General features: G+C 38.3%; 1 protein-coding gene across 5 annotated transcripts in view; it reads left to right on the top strand.

Moving 5' to 3' along the window:
* The window catches only part of FBXO16 (F-box protein 16), a 55,553-nt gene that overhangs the window by 10,371 nt on the left and 28,066 nt on the right, over positions 1–17,116 (top strand). For 4 of the 5 annotated variants that reach the window (XM_019440884.2, XM_019440881.2, XM_019440883.2 and 1 more), the window contains exons 3-4: positions 2,957–2,992; positions 14,337–14,543. In XM_019440884.2, the coding sequence (XP_019296429.2) occupies positions 2,957–2,992; positions 14,337–14,543 (243 nt within the window). The remainder of the gene's footprint in view (positions 1–2,956; positions 2,993–14,336; positions 14,544–17,116) is intronic. The other variant, XM_019440882.2, reaches the window with a different exon arrangement.

The raw sequence follows: 17,116 nt of genomic DNA, 5'->3' as shown, positions 1-17,116 counted from the left end.
TAATTTTCTTTTTTTTTTTTTTTAAGTTCATTTAATTTATTTTTGAGAGAGAGAGAGCAAGCCAGGGGAGGGGCAGAGATAGAGAGGAGAGAGAGAATGCCAAACAGGTTCTGCACTGTCTGTGCAGAGCCCAATATGAGGCAAAGCTGAAACCAAGAGTCAGTTGCTTAACAGACTGAGCTACCCAGGCGCTCCACCATCTAGCGTTTTAGTTGAAAGTAACCAACATTTCTTTTCAAGTACGGTTTACAAATGTAGTACAGTACATGTTAAAAGGGTGTTCTGAGAAAAACACCTAGTTGCCATCAATCAGTCATAATTTAGGAGCCCCTAAATGTCTTACTCCTACACTGTAATGATGTCACATGGTGAAATATGTAACTTCAGTGTCAACAGACTAAAATACAACCGTAGGATTTTGACTTAACAGCAGGCTCTGAGTAAACTGTGATATAAACAGACTGCAGTGTTCTGCGAGGAAAGAAGATCCATTTTAATATTTCTATTTTGAGTCAATACTTTGTTTTCCAGCTCTTTAAGACGATGAACCTGATTGCAAATCTTGGGAATGAAGACTTGCTCCAAACCAGAGAGTATAGGATTCTGAGTCTGACTGAGGACCTGACAAATAGCATGTCCCAAATTATATTTCTTGCAAGGGTAGAACAAGAACCATATCTGAGCTTGTCTAGTGGTTTTCCTCTCCCCACTCATTCCCATCCGTTTCTACTTGGGTCTAGATGCCTTTGGTAAGAACTGGATTTGCTTGGACCCGCTTAGACTTGGTCATTGGCTCTCTAAGGACTATTGTTTTAGCCTGAGTGACACTCCCCACCTCCCACCCCATTCCTTTCCTCCTACCTTCTTGCTGACTCTTCTCTCCCCTTCAAGTCAGTGCCCCTTTGTTTCCAAATGCCCCGTATTGTCATTGGGCACCATGATGGTCATCTCATCCTCCTTTTGAAAGGAGGTTGTGGTCTTGGAATCTAACCTTTTCTTATTCCCACTGTAAGGCCCAAGTATGGGCAGCAGTTCATTGTGAAAATAGGGCTGGGAGTCAGGACAGGGGAGACCAAGGTTTAGTGAGGAACCCAGTACAGAGTTGAGCTGAACAGACAGACTGGAACCAGTGATTCTTAAAAAATTATAAATGTAATCCTTCAGGCCTCTGCTTGTCCTCTCTAACATAAGGAAATGAAAAGCTCTTAGGGATTCCTTTTAGCTTTAAAATTCTATGACTTTTGAAGCTTTTTTATTGTTGTTCAATCAGCAGATGCTCGTTGAGGGCCTGCCATGCAACCCATACAGATTATAGAGAAATCTGTAATCCACATGGGAACATAAAATGACTGGAAGCAACTAGAGAGCCATAGCAAACCCTATAAACCCCAAGTGGAGTGTGGGCTATAAGTGGAATATGAGTTGAGAGGAGCCAGATCCCTAGATATCAGAGAAGTGCTGGTGCTGGTGACTTGGATTGGGCGAGAGATGATTGACAGGCTTTGGTTAGATAGAGGGCGAGAGTCCAGGAAATATTTGAATCCAGATTTTTAAATCTTCTGTATTCTATAGGTTCTCTTCTGTTTTCATCTAGAAATCCTGAGTTTATCTGTTGCCATTATTTGAGAGTCCTAATAGCCCAGGTGACAGTTAACAGGGGGAAGGGGAGAAGGGCATTCTTTTTCTTCTTCTTTAATGTGTGAAAAGTGTTTACCTGTGATGTGTGAGATCTTCTGGCCAGGAGCAAAACCGATGTTTCACAGGCCATGAGGTTTCTGTTGGACCAATTATTTCAATTCTTATTTTCCTATGCCCTTTGAAACTAGAGTTTGAGAGTCTAAAAAAGGAAGGAAAGCATTATCTGTTAGAACATAAAACCAGCTCCTCACCCTCCTCCGCAAAAAGGGAAGAAATAGGCCTTAGCTTCTCTCCAAGGGGGAACATTCTTACAGGGCTGGAAAATCTAGGCAGTGCTAAGAGGAAGGGAGAAACATCAATCCCAATTTTGAAAGCTGCCAGTGGGGGTGTGTGTAGGAGTGAGAGAGACATTCATGTCTGCTCATGACTCTCCCTTGCTTCCTGTCTCCATAACTCCCTCCTCTGCCACACATTCTCACATCAGTCTCCTTCCCTCATTCATTCTAATGCACACATGACTCCTGAAACCAATACTACACTGTATGTTAACTCATTTGAATTTAAATAAATTGATTAAATTAAAAAAACAATACACACATGACTGATGCTCAGAAAAACACCTCTGCGCTAACATATAAATCCATCCACATTGCACTGATACATCCATAAGGATATTCATTATCCAGCAAACACAAGTATCTGAGTATCTGTAATATGCTTTGCACTCTATACTGGAAATGTAAAAAATGGATCAGACGTGGTTTCTGTCCTAAATAGTCTATAATAACAAACCTATACAGATAAACACTGACTTGTATGTCCAGAGGTGTACATAAACACATTTCTAAGCCCACAGACATTTCAGTGCAGGTACACCCACTGAGGGGTGTACATACCAAGATATAAAAACAGAGCTGTTCATTCATAAATTTCACAGGTTCTCGTACGGTTGGTATTTGGGGGAGGATCTCTATTTTCCTGTTTTTCCTTTATCAGGTCTTTCATCTCTTTTCAAATTCTAAAATTGATTTCACTTTACAATTCCATTCTTTTCTTATTTCTTGCCTTTAAAAAAAAGGATTACTTTTTCTTTAAGATGAATTATTCCCCATGGATAAACTGAAAAAAATGATACCTTCCCCAAGTTAAAAATAAGTAAAATACCCTCTCAGGAATGAAATCTGTCTTTTTATACTCTGTTGGTACAGTCAAAAGACTGTCAATTTTTATTTATTGATACTTTAATGATGTCTTTCTTACAATGGGTATTTTGAACCATGAAATATAAAACCATTCCATTCTTTTTTATTTATTGCAGGTATTTGAAGAAAGAAGAGCTCTGCTTGGAAAATGGGTAACCATTCAAAATATAGTTACTTCAATATTATGTTATGTCACATTATCATAGAGCCCAAAGAATTCAGTTTGAACATAAACATAACTGAACACTTATTGCCTGAGAAATTTAACTGGTACCATCTGTGTGAATCGGTTAGGGTTCTACACTCATGAAGTAGGGTTCCATCTCTCACAAAACAGCGTTCAGAAAGGTGAGTTGGGATATGAGACGACCACTTAGTAACCAGCACGGTTCATCCATTGAGCTGCTTAGCATCCATCTACACCCTTCTGCCTCTATTTAAATTTCCAAAGGAAAGCTGTAACAACTTTATGCTTTTATTTAACAAGGTACCACTATTCGTTACACAACTGAAAACTTTCTCACCCTTTCCTCAAGGGAGACACAGAGTCCCCGTGGTCATTGTCCTTCCCTGGGTCATGATCAAACTCTAAGCAGTGTTTACTACTCATCAGATTCCTCTCTGAGCCCCACCTGTCTCTACCACCCAAGAGAACTGAAAGCATACAGTCATGCCAAAATGTGTACATGAATGTTAATAGCAGTATTATTCCTAATAGTCAGAGTGTAAATACCCAAATATCCATCAACTGATGAATAGATAAACAAAATGTGGTCTATTCTTTTTTTTTTTAACTTTTTTAAAATGTTTATTTTTGAGAGAGAGAGACAGAGCATGAGTGGGGAGAGGAGCAGGGAGAAAGGGAGACATAGAATCCTAAGTAGGCTCCAGGCTCTGAGCTGTCAGCACAGAGTCCAATGTGGGACTCAAACCCACAAACTGTGAGATCATGACCTGAGCCAAAGTCATATGCTTAACTGACTGAGCCACCCAGGTGCCCCAAAATGTGATCTATTCTATGGTAGACTATTATTCAGCCTTAAAAGGGAAGGAAATCCTGATACCTGCTACCACATGGATGAACTTTGAAGGCAATATGCTAAGTGAAAGAAGCCAGACACAAAAGGACAACTATTGTATTGATTCCACTTATATAAGGTACCTAGAGTAGTCAAATTCATAGAGACAGCAAGTAGAATAGAGATTACCAAGGGATGAGGACTTATTATTTAACAAGTACAGAGTTTCAGTTTGGGAAGATGAAAAAAGTTCTGCAGATGGATGGTGGTGATGGTACATTACAACAGTGTAAATGTACTTAATGCCACAGAACAGTACACTTAAGAGTGGTTAAAATGGTAAATTTTATGTTACATTTATTTTGCTAAAATTTTTTAAAGGTAAGAAAATTTTTAAATTTTTTGAAAGGTAGGAGAAAGGAATAAAGTAATGATACATGCTACAACATGGATGAACCTTAAAAATAATATGCTAAGTAAGGGGCACCTGGGTGGCTCAGTTGGTTAAGCATCCAACTGTGGCTCACGTCATGATCCCATAGTTTGTGAGTTCGAGCCCCATATCAGGCTCTGTGCTGACAGCTCAGACCCTGGAGCCTGCTTTGGATTCTGTGTCTTCCTCTCTGTCTCTGCCCCACCTCCCCCCTCAAAAATAAATAAACATTGAAAAAATTTTTTAAAAATAATAATATGCTAAGTGAAAAAAAAACAGACATAGAGGCCGCATACTGTATGATCCCATTTATATGAAATGTCCAGAATAGGCAAATCCATAGAGACACAAAATAGATTAGTGGTTTCCAAGAGCTGGGGGAATGACTCTAATGGGTACAGGCTTTCTTTGGGGAGATAATGAAGATGTTCTGGGGGCGCCTGGGTGGCTCAGTTGGTTGGGCATCCAACTCTTGATTTCAACTCAAGTGGTGATCTCATGGGTTTGTGAGATTGAGCCCCACATGGGACTCTGCCACTGATAGCAGAGCCTGCTTAGGATCCTCTCTTTCCCTCTCTCTCTGCCCCTCCTCTGCATGTGCTCACTCTTTCTCTCTCTCTCAAAATTAATAAATACACATTAAGAAGAAAAGAGGGGCATTCACTTTCAAATATCCCCTCTCTATAAGGAGAGCTTTTCTACTATTCTTCTTTTCTAATCTTATACTCTGTTAAACTTTTGCCTGCTGCTCAAAAAAAAAAAAAAAGTGTTCTGGAAATAGATAGTAGTGTTGACTACACAACCTTCTGAATACACTAAAAGCCACTGACTTGTAAACTTAAAATGCCGAATTTTATGGCATGTGAATTATATCTCAGTTTAGAAAATAAATTAGGATTACTTAAAAAAAAAAACTATCCGGGGCACCTGGGTGGCTTAGTAGGTTAAGCGTCCGACTTTGGCTCAGGTCATGATCTCACGGTTCGTGGGTTCGAGCCCCGCATCGGGCTCTGTGCTGACAGCTCAGAGCCTGGAGCCTGTTTCAGATTCTGTGTCTCCCTGACCCTCCCCTGTTCATGCTTTCTCTCTCTCTGTCTCAAAAATAAATAAATGTTAAAAAAAAAGAAACTATCCTTAGATTTCTCTAACTCTTGTTACATGTAATATACTTGAAATACCCCATTTTTAAGCATACCGCTAACACTTTTTCCGTAAGAGAGCATCTCTGACTGGAATGTAACTGGACAGGATGCCCTTTCCTATGAGTTACTGAAACTCATTTTCCTAAGGAAAATAGAAAGTTTTAGCCTGCTATAACAGCCTAAAGTTCTTAGGAAAGTTCGGGCTGCTATAACAAATTACATAGATTGGGTAGCATATAAACAGCAGAAGCTTATTTCTCATAGTTCTAGAGGCTGGGAAGTCCAAGATCAAGGCATGGGCAGATTCAAGTCTGGGAAGATCCCACTTTTTGATTCATAGATGGCCTTCTTTTCACTGTAGCGTCACATGGCAGGAGTGGGGAGAGAACTCTCTGGGATCTCCTTTTTAAGGACACTAACTCATTCATGAAGGCTTTATCCTCATGACCTAATCACCTCCCATAGGCCCCACCTCCTAGTACCATCACCTTGTAGGTTAGGTTTCAACCTATGAATTTTGGAGAGCTACAAACATTCAGTCCATTGCACTAACATAAATACTATGTCTTAATGTTCTTATTTGTTTTAGTTGGTCACCAATTCTTTTTTGTGTTGGTCTACAAGCTCCTGTCTAGGATATTTATTAGCCTAAGTACATTTTTAAAACTTGTATACATAGTATATCTGGAAGGATACACAAGAAAAGAGGCAACATTGGTTTCCCCTAGGGAGAAGGATGAGTCTGGGACAAGGTGGAAGGGACTCCTTTAGCTGAATAGCCTTTTGTACCTTTTGATATTTTTAATCATATGAATGTATTACCTATTCAAAATAATAAAATTTTATAAATATGCTAAAAATTAAGAAATTAAAAACACCAAAATTTTAAACCTAGCAGAGTTTTTCTCATATCCTATTTACATTTTAAACATTTTATTTTTTTTTAATTTTTTTTTATTTGATGTTTATTTATTTTTGAGACATAGACAGAGTATGAACGGGGGAGGGTCAGAGAGAGAGGGAGACACAGAATCTGAAACAGGCTCCAAGCTGTCAGCACAGAGCCCAATGCGGGGCTCAAACCCACGGACTGTGAGATCATGACCTGAGCCGAAGCCAGTCGCCCAACCGACTGAGCCACCCAGGCGCCCCTCCTATTTACATTTTAAAACTAACTTCACACTTGTCACCAACAACTTAAAAAAAGGCTTACTTAGAATAACTGTTTTTACACTATCATTCCAGTGGAAATCCCTGAATTAATATAACCAAGGCCAGTTCAGCCAGTATTTGGTGTGACCAGCTTTTGAATGGTTGGTGGGATTGCTGGTTGTTAAGTATTTTTAATATCACCCTGTATAAAATTCAAGGTCTTTAAACCTTTAAAAATATTTTGTTTATTCTTTTCTTTTACCATAGCTAATAGAAATATATTTGCAAAGATCACTAATTATCTCTCTTCTCCAATAGACTAGTTTATATAGGGAAGGCATAGTTCTGTATCTTGCTCTTTGTACATTTCTTGACACACCCAGACATTTAATAAATACTTTCTAAATGAATAAGTGATAATTACTGGTTTTTCTCTTTTGTCCAACATCAAATTTATACCCCGAATTTACTATGTCATGTGGTAGTCTATATACCTCCACAAAAGCCACATGAATTGAGTTTGAGGAGATTATTTCCAATTTGCCCTATTAATTTTCTATCTCCATTTTAGATTTTTTTTGTTTATGTTTCAGGAAAACCATGAGACTGATAACATAAGAAATGCAGTGCCAGGGTGCCTGGGCAGCTCAGTCGGTTGAGCGTCTGACTCTTGATTTCAGCTCAGGTCATAATCCCAAGGTTGTGGGATTGAGCCCTGAGTTGGATTCCACACTAAGTAATACTTAGCATTACTTAGGCTTTTCATTATAGGGATCAAATATTGGTTTTAAAGCGCAATCTAGTATTAGAAGTAAAGTCATTTTTAAAAATAATCTGGACTGGGGTGCCTAGGTGGCTCAGTTGGTTAAGCGTCCAACTCCAGCACAAGTCATGGTCATATGGTTCATGCATTTGAGCCACGCATCAGGCTCTTTGCTGACAGCTTGAAGCCTGGAGGCTGCTTCAGATTCTGTGTCTCCCTTTCTCTCTGCCCCTCCCCCACTTCTGCATGTTCTCTCTCGCGTTCTCTTCCCTCCCTTCCTCCTTCTCTCCCCCCCCCCCCCGCCCCCTGTCAAAAATAAATAAATAAACATTAGAAAAATTTAAAATAATCTGGTCATTGTGAAGTAAGACATAATATAAAACCTATCCAATAATAGTCCAAAATATATTTGGCCATAGAATGTCATTTTTGTTCATACATAAGTGCATAGTCTTATCTGATATTTTGTATAGTAACAAACAAAATAATTAAGAGAAACTGCAAACCTCTTCTACTTTACTGCTCCCTGCTACTACTTAATCCTTTATGTCTTAAATCTTCTCTGCCCTTCAATCCTTGTTAGAAAAGGCAATTGCCTCCCAAGAAAAACAACTCTCCAAAACAAACAGAACTATTTTGGTTGAAAAGAAAGCATCTCAAACTTTTTCTAGGCTTCTGCATTGTTAACAGGAATAGGGGGAAGCCTGGCTGGCTCAGTCAGTAGAGCATGTGACTCTTGATCTCAGGGTTGTAAATTCAAGCCCCATGTTGGGTGTGAAGATTACTTAAAAATAAAATCTAAACAAACAAACAAACAAACAAAAAGAATGTGTTAGAAAGAATTTGAAAAAAGTAGATGGCATCACTTTTAATTTGCTGGCAACAACTGTAATCAGAGCTGAAATTCAAAAGAGAAACAGGAGAAAAAATTTTGTAAATTGCATGATAGGTAAAGATTAATATCTAGGATTGTAAAGCATTTCTACAAATCAATAAGAAAAATACAGATATTCCTATGGGATAATGAGCTAATAGAAGAATGAGAAATATACAAAAATACACAAATGGCCAAAAAACTGAAATTAGAGAAATACAAATTAAAACAATGAGATTCCCAGTCCCTCCCTTTGCCTATGTGACAAAAATTAAGGAGATAGATAATATTCGATATAAGTAAGGACTTATTGGAGAGTAGGAGGATATGCTTAAACACAATTGGAGGAACTGTAAAATGGTAAAGACTTTTAAAAGACAATTTGACAGGATCAATTAAAGTTTTAAAGGCAAATGTCCTCTGAACCTGTAATTCCACTTCTGTGTTTCTGTACTAGAGAAATATTCACACAGGGCATGAAAAGGCATGTTTTGGAATATTGCAGTTGGTTTGTTTTTGGGGTTTTTTTTGGTCTTTCTTTCTTTCTTTCCTTCTTTCTTTCTTTCGTATTGGAAACAACCTAAATGATATTGGTAGTAAATTGAGTATGTAGATCATGGTATAGCTATAATGAATGGATAAATGAGAAAATGAAAATACTATGAATGAATGAGAAAACAATATGCTCCAGGTTCATTACATATCAGGTCATTTATGGCTATATCTTGTTTGTTTGTTATTTTATTTTATTATTTTTAAAAATATTATTTGAGAGAGAAAGACTGAACAGGGGAGAGGGACAGAGGATGAGGGAGAGAGAGAGAGAGAGAGAGTGACCATCTCAAGCAGATTCCATGCTCAGCACAGAGCCCAATGAGGGGCTTGATCCCACAATCCCAGGATCATGAACTGAGCCAAAATCAAGAGTTGGATACTCAACCAACTGAGCCATCCAGGTGCCCCCTGTTTGTTTTTTAAACTGCTTAGCAGTATCCCACAGGATAGGTATACTCTAATTTACTTAAGTGTTTCCTTATTGATAGCTATAAGTGTATGCAAATGCATAGAAATGCACAGCGGTGGGTACCTGGGTGGCTCAGTTGGTTAAGTGTCCGATTTCAGCTGAGGTCATGATCTCATGATTCATGGGTTCCAGCCCCACATCAGCTCTGCACTGACAGCTCAGAACCTGGAGACTGCTTTGGATTCTGTGTCTCCCTCTCTCTCTCTCTCTGCCCCTCCCCTGCTATGCTCACTTATGTGTGCGTGCTCTCTCTCTCTCAAATATAAATAAACTTAAAGTGGAATTGCATGGTGGTTATTTCTGGGGAATGGAATGCGATTAGATGGGGAGGAGCAGTTACAGAGGATTTTCATGTTTAATTGTATATGTACCTGTTTGAAACTTTTTAAAAGTTTATTTATTTATTTTGAGAGAGAGAGGGTGGGTGCACAAGTGGGGGACAGGCAGAGAGAGAGAGAGGGAGAGAAAGAATCCCAAGCAGGTTTTGCCCTGTCCACACAGAGCCCAACATGGGGCTTAATCTCATAAACTGTGAGATCATGACCTAGGCTGAGATCAAGAGTTGGATACTTAACCAACTGAGCCACCCAGGCACCCCATGAAACTCTTGAATAATAATGTATCCATACCTTAATTGTGAAAGTCGGTTTTTGGTAACAGGACTCAGAAACTCAACCAGATTGGGACAAATAACCAATAAGCAAAAAATAACAAGCCTTCTTCATTTTGTCCCCCCACTCACAGTAAACTTTTCTTTGCCAGTCTGTGTGAGGTGAGTGGAAACTGATGGCTGTAGCAACTGTCCTGATGTCCTGCAACTGCATTAAGAATCCTTGGAACAACTACTCCAAACACAGGATTTTCACAATTCTGTTAAGTCCAGAAAGCCCTGTAAAAAGGCATTAAAATAATTATAAAATATAATTGTGATAGAACATAACGTAACTAATTGATTTAATGTAATATAATGTAAACAAAGGAACTAACTGTGAAGGGAGGTACCATCTGTGTGATACAGGATGGGAGAATGGTCCTAGCTACTCCCCAAATTTCACATATTGGATCCCTGGCTACAATGTTATGGGTATTTTTACTTGAAAGGAGATTATCGAATTCCTGGACAATTAACTCTTCCGTGGATTATTTACTTTTTGGATTATTCCTAGCACCTTTTAAATTCCAAAGGGATTTCCCCCAACTGTGAAGCGTTCTTCTGAGTCATCAACCCACCTTCAATTGGTAGGAGTTCAAGGAATGCAAATTCATTTTGTATTAGCCTAAACAAACACAATTAGAAAGGAAAATCCCTCGAGGCAAAAAACACCTATCAACGCCAGATATAAATTACCTTTGACCATTATAATCAGGGAAATAAATGAGAAACCAATGTAATTATCTTTTTAATCTCTAGAGGAAAATGTTTTAATGTTTTCTTTTATAGATTTCTTCAGCACTTTATAATCCTAGTGTTCTTTTACATTCATTTTAAATCACTGTTATTCAAGCTGAGCTCATTCTCTTTTTGTGGGCAGCAATGAAAGTAGATGAGCTAACCTCCGTCATTCTAAATGTAATTCCCATCCTTGCCAATGCACAGACATAATTTTATGCTTTTTAATTTAATTGTTTGCATATATATTCTTTTTACACTGATTTAACCCACATACTCATTATTTTTAACATCACTTTGATATTTTATAATAAGCTGCCATGTATAATGAGTCATAAATCCTATTAAGAATTTTATACATAGATTATTTAATCCTCACAACAACCCTACCATTTAGATATAATTATTCCTAATGTATAAATGAGGAAATTGAGAGGTTGTTAGTGGTGGAGCTGGAATTTAGTGATTTATTTCCAAAGAGTATTGGAAATAATAGAATACTGGAAGTAAGACTTCCAATAGTCTCATTACCAAACCCATCATCAATCTGTAATGCCATCCTCTATTAGGCATTTTTGATTATTTCTGATTTTGTGCAGTGATAATAATATCTCATGAAAATTTTTTTTGTAACCATAATCATCCTGGGTCCCCATGTGGCTCAGTTTCTACAGAACCACAGAGCACTGCCTATAAGTCATTTTAAAAATGAATTCCAATTTTCACTTTGTGTCTCAAAGGAAAATCACAGCAGAACCAGTTTAAAACTCATAGCAGTACTTCTCAGGTCTCCTTTTGTTAAACAACAGAAATTCAGCCGAGTATTAAAAGTTAACAATTTAAAAGTTCAAATTGGCTTTATTGAACAATTTGTGAATCAGGCAGCATCCTATCTAGCAAATAGGAGCTCCATCAAGCTGTAGAAAAGGAAAGGTTTTTAAAGGTAGAGAGGGAGCCTAAAAACAAAATTACTAGCAAAGAATGCATTATTTTAGGCAAGGTTTTCTTCCTAAGTGGAATGGAAGGGATCCATCAGTAAATTGCCTAGTACTAACCGGGAAATTCCATGTTGACTGGTTAAAGTTATATTCCTGGGGAATTTATGATATGCAATTAGGTTAGGTATTAAATCTTGGTTTGCTGAAGTGGGGCCCTTAACATAGGTGACTCCATTTTGGTACTGTGGTTTTCTAGTTAACACCTTCCTTCATTCCTCAGCTCTGTCGTTCTCTAATTGCTATCTAAGGCAATGAATGACTGTCTGAACCCCCAAACCCCCAACAAGCCAAAACCTTACTGCTTTTCTTTCTCCTCACACTTCCCCTTTGGTTCTTTATTTTATAGATCAATGCAGTTTCTCAGGCATGGTCCTTCCCCTGGCCCCAGTCATTCTGGTCTGGCTTCTCTCTCTTCATTGTAATAATCCATCCCAAAAGGAAAGAAGTCCTGTATTGTGAGAGTTGGAAATATGGATTGTGCAGAAATAGGGATAGGAGAAATCAGGGAACACTCACACACGAATAGATTTTTATTCATTTATTTGTAAGTTGAGGTTTTGGGCTTTTTCTTCCCTGCCATGAGCACACCATAAAGGCCTCTACAGGAGTTGTGTCTTGACAATGTCAGGATTCCAAACTCAATGACAATTCACTACCCATTTAACTTGGCTTCATACACGTCACACAAAACAAAGCATAATACAAAGTCACCCAACAAAGAAGATACAACAGGGGGCAAGAAATTAATGAACCAAATGTGAAGTCAGTCAGTCCCTAAGTGCACAGTTAGGGTGAGGCCGCGGTCCGGTCTAGGTCATCTCTCAGCTCACACTGCTTATTATGTTCAAAAAGTGGGCATCTCTGTTATGTTCAAGATCAATCAGTAGGGGCCTTTGGCAGCATTTGCCTTTCAAATATGATCAGAAGTTGAAGGGTTAGGGTTTGGAGAGTCTGACAGTTTGCCGTAGAAATCCCCCCTTTTGAAAGGAGTTTAATTGGGGCGCGTGGGTGGCTCAGTTGGTTAAATGTGCGACTTCAGCTCAGGTCATGATCTCACAGTTTGTGAGTTTGAGCCCCGTGTCAGGCTCTGTGCTGACAGCTCAGCTGCTTCAGATTCTGTGTCTCCCTCTGTCTCTGCCCCTGCCCTCCTTGTGCTTTGCATATCTCTCAAAAATAAATAAACATTAAAAAAACTTTTTTTTTGAAAGTTTAATCAGTCTTGGGCCTTTGCAGGCCTCTTCTGGTTCTAGTGATTATGAGCTCTTGGTTCTTCCAGGTTCTTATCAGTTCTTAGCACTTCCAGTCTGTGCCGGTTTGGGTGAAATCTGGTCTTAGCTGCAACACCCTTCGTTGCTTATGTCACTGTTTGACAGGAGTGACTCTATCTTGCTTATTACATTCACCCTCCTGTCCTTGAATTATAGTCTGCAAACTGAGATTCCTGGGTCATTAAATAGATCTATAATAGTGAATAGTTTTTGATTAAGAAGTATTCTTGCCAGGGTGCCTGGGTGGCTCAGTTGGGTAAGCTTTCAACTCTTGATTTCAGTCCAGGTTGTGATTGCATGGTTCATGGGATCAAGCCCCACATCGGGCTTTGTGCTGTTGGTGTGGAGTCTGCTTGGGATTCTCTCTCTCCCTCTTTCTCTGCCCTTCACCTGCTTGCATTCTCTCTCTCAAAATAAATAAGCATTTTTTAACTTTAAAAAAAGAAGTATTCTTGCTAATTAAATATAAATACATATGACTATAATGAAGTTGATTTGTCATGCTTTATATGCCTTTTTAGGTAGTGTATTTTATGATTACAACTAAAGTTCCTTATAAAATTCTCATTACTTTATGATGACTGTAATAAATACCTATACATGATATGCAATAGTATACAGAATACAGGTAGCCCCAAACTTTCCTATTTCTCTTCTCTAATGGGCTAAGGAAAAAAAAGACAGATTTAGACTCTGGTAAACTGACTCATTCAATTGGTAGATGTTCCCATAAGAGCCTTTCTCTGGGTTTTGGCCAGCCCTCAAATTCTTACCTTTCATCAGTCATTGATCTTGGAACTGATTAAGGGTTATCTCTGGGGAAAATTATGAAGTAACCAAAGCTTTTGTTTGGCATGCCTCCAGATTACTCTGGCATCTACTTCCTGTCTCTGGCAGTCTTTTTTCCAGGTCCTCTTATTGACATTTTCTCTCCAATCAATCATTTACACATTACTGGGGCTTTAACCCAATATACTCCCCTTCTCAGGGATATTTGCATATTTTACCTTATCTCCAATTGTGAGTGCAAAGCTTTGTTTCTGATCCTGGAGTTTGGCACTAATGAGCTAATATAGAAACTCTGGTGGGAAAGGGGCTGCCCAGGTGCCTTCTCTTGAAATTGTATCTTTAAGTATATATTTTCTCAGTTTACAAATATGGCCAGCTCCCAACTTACTGATCTTATATAACGGCAAGTTCTGAGGTCGAGTGCACTTCTGTGTATGCACTCAGGTCTTGTACACGCTTGCATGTATAAATGTGAGAAAGACAGGTAAGTGGCAAAACATCAATTTACTAATTAGGGGAAGAAGTACATGCTATTCATTAGTAATAAAATATGAAACTTACTTTCTCTGCCATTCTTCTCTCTTCCTCTAATGAATCTCTGGTATCAGACTGAACCTGGAGGGTTTTTTCTTTCTTTTTTCCAGTTTGACAAATGGACAGACTCTCAACGGAGAAGAATCTTGACAGGCCTGTTAGAACGTTGCTCCCTGGCACAGCAAAAGTTCTGCTGTCGAAAGCTTCAGGAAAAAATTCCAGCAGAAGCTCTGGATTTTACTACCAAGCTTCCAAGGGTGTTATCTTTATACATCTTTTCTTTCCTGGACCCCCGAAGCCTTTGTCGTTGTGCACAGGTAAAGGCAAAGAATTAGTGTCCAACATTTTATAGTTATAGCCTAGAAAACTCTAAAATGAGAAGGAAAAAAAAAACACATGCACAAAACCAAGAAATAAGATGAGATGGTCAATATGTTTAGTCTATATAGTTTGAATTAATCCCTATCTTCTTTGTACCTAACTCTGTATTTAGTGCTCAAAAGTAGATAAAAATAATGTAAGACATCATTAGTATCCGCAGAATAGTATCTGCTGGTTGGGGAGATAGATACACATATATGAAATGGTTCATCAGCAGGATAGTCTTACAGTGCATAGCATACAACTAGGATAAAATTCTAAATTGTATGGTACAGCCCATTCATAAACAGAAGAGCTCAAAATAAGGTGCTAATGAGATATGTACCAAAGACTATGAGAGTAAGAGTTCAGAGTGAGTAGACATGCTTCCAGCGGCCTTGGAAAAGGGGCTTCTGTTTTTTTATAAGTAAATCCACCATGTATTAAAGTATACTTCAGTCACTTATGAGATAAACTAGTAGCCATTTTATTAAGTGTTTCCATAGAGGTTTGTAACACTAGAAGTTACTAGTCACCATGCAGTCACATATGTGTAACATGTTAACTTTAGTTTTTAAAGTTAAGAAGATGGATGCAGTAAGAAAGATGAATTAATAAATGGTGTTAGGACAATTGGGCAGCTATCTGAAAAAAGTATTCTAGTAGGATAAAAGATTGGTATGAAATCAAAGGAAATCATAAAATACTCAAAGAAAACATAAGGAAGGAGGGCTTTGTGAGTATTCTATAATACCAGAAGCTTTTAAAGAAAATACACAATTTAGGGGCACCTGAGTGGCTCAGTCACTTAAGCCTCCGACTCTTGATTTTGGCTCAGGTCATGATGTCTCATGAGTTTGAGCCCCTCATTGGGCTCTCCACTAACAGGCTTTCTTGGGAGTCTCTCTCTATCCCCACCCCCCTCAAAATAAATAAATAAATTTAAAAAAAAAGAGTATCATATAGCTATATGATGAATTACTGTGGGGACATTAGAAAACATGTTTTCAAAACACAAAGATGCTTATAATATGTAAAATGAAGAAACACAATTTAAAATTGTGTATATATAGTTTCCCAATTTTGTTTCACAATGCCTAGAAAAAAAGAAAAGAACTCTGTCAGGTTGTTAATAAAGGTAATCTCTGATTTTGGGGTTATGGGTATTGTTTTTCTTTTTAAATGATTATTTTATTTTATTTTATTTTATTTATTTTATTTATTTATTTTTTTTTGAGAGAGAGAGAGAGAGCGAGCACACAGGGGGAAGGACAGAGAGAGAATCCCAAGCAGGCTTCAGGATGTCAGCGCAGTCTCTTTCTTAGGACTCAATCTCACATGGGATCACCACCTGAGCCAAAATCGAGACACTTAACTGACTGAGCCACCTAGGTGCCCCGGGTATTATTTTTCTTTAAACTTCTTGGAATTTTTCAAATTTTGCACACTGAGACTGTTTCCATTTGAGGGAAATGTTATTTGAAATCACTAATCCTATCATATATGTGTACCATATGTCAATCTTACAAGATCCTGGCATTATGTTTTTTTCCCAGTACTGACTGTGAAGAAAACACAGGCAGTTGTTCTTCAGCTAGATTTAAACAATGTCATTGCAGTAAAATGAGCTTTGAGTTGTTTAAAAAGATGGAGGCAGGAAGGGTCTGATAATTTCGAAAGCTCCTACCCTCCTACCTACTCTTCAATTTGCCTCATTCCTGTCTACCTTAAAAACAAGCAAAAAAAAAAACACCAAAGAGCAAAAACAAAACATACAAAAACCTTATCTACCCCCGGGGAGTGGGGGAGGGAGGGAAAAACTTAATACCCAGGTCAAAACAAGATGTAAGGAAAATAAGGGAAAGAGTGAGAATTGAGATATTTTTCTCCTCATCCCATCCCTCCGAAACCCCACCTCTCCACTGAATTCTGAGTTAATGAACCATATGGGGATTAAGGTTGCTGTTGTTTCATTTCTGCATTGAACAAAGTAGATGTGATTTCTGTTCCTGCCTGCAGGGCTCTGTCAGATTCTCTACCCTTTTTCATTCTTCCAGCTCCTGAACCTGTTATTTCTTGTAATTGTGCCCTCCCCTCTCCTGTTTGTCTCCTCTTCAGCCCAGAAAACAATGCTAAACATAATGGAACTCAGTATTTGGTAGATGGAAGGAGGAAGAGAGGGCTAGATAAATGGATGGATGAATATTATAGTGTTCTGCCTTTGTGTGTGTGCTCAAAAATTATTAATGACTTAATCTTGAAAAAGCGACTAATTTCCCAAGATTGAAATTTAGGTTTGAAGGTTAGATGTTGTCTTTGCGACTCTTACAACACGACACAGAACCCCTGGGCTGAACTTTATATATGAACTAGCTTTCAGCAAGACTTGTTCAAAATCTGAAGTAAGTTACTATAAATACTGCTGCACCATAGTAGGGTCATTTCCAACATTTGCTGGATGTGTGAGAATGACCAGAATGCCATGGGAATGGAATGTAGAGAATAAACAGTGTATGCTCTATGGAATCTT

Source organism: Panthera pardus, unplaced genomic scaffold (genome assembly GCF_024362965.1).
Source record: "Panthera pardus isolate Hobbes unplaced genomic scaffold, ASM2436296v1 HiC_scaffold_13, whole genome shotgun sequence".
NCBI classification, from domain to species: Eukaryota; Metazoa; Chordata; class Mammalia; order Carnivora; family Felidae; genus Panthera; species Panthera pardus.
This window is presented reverse-complemented; position numbering and strand designations above follow the sequence as displayed.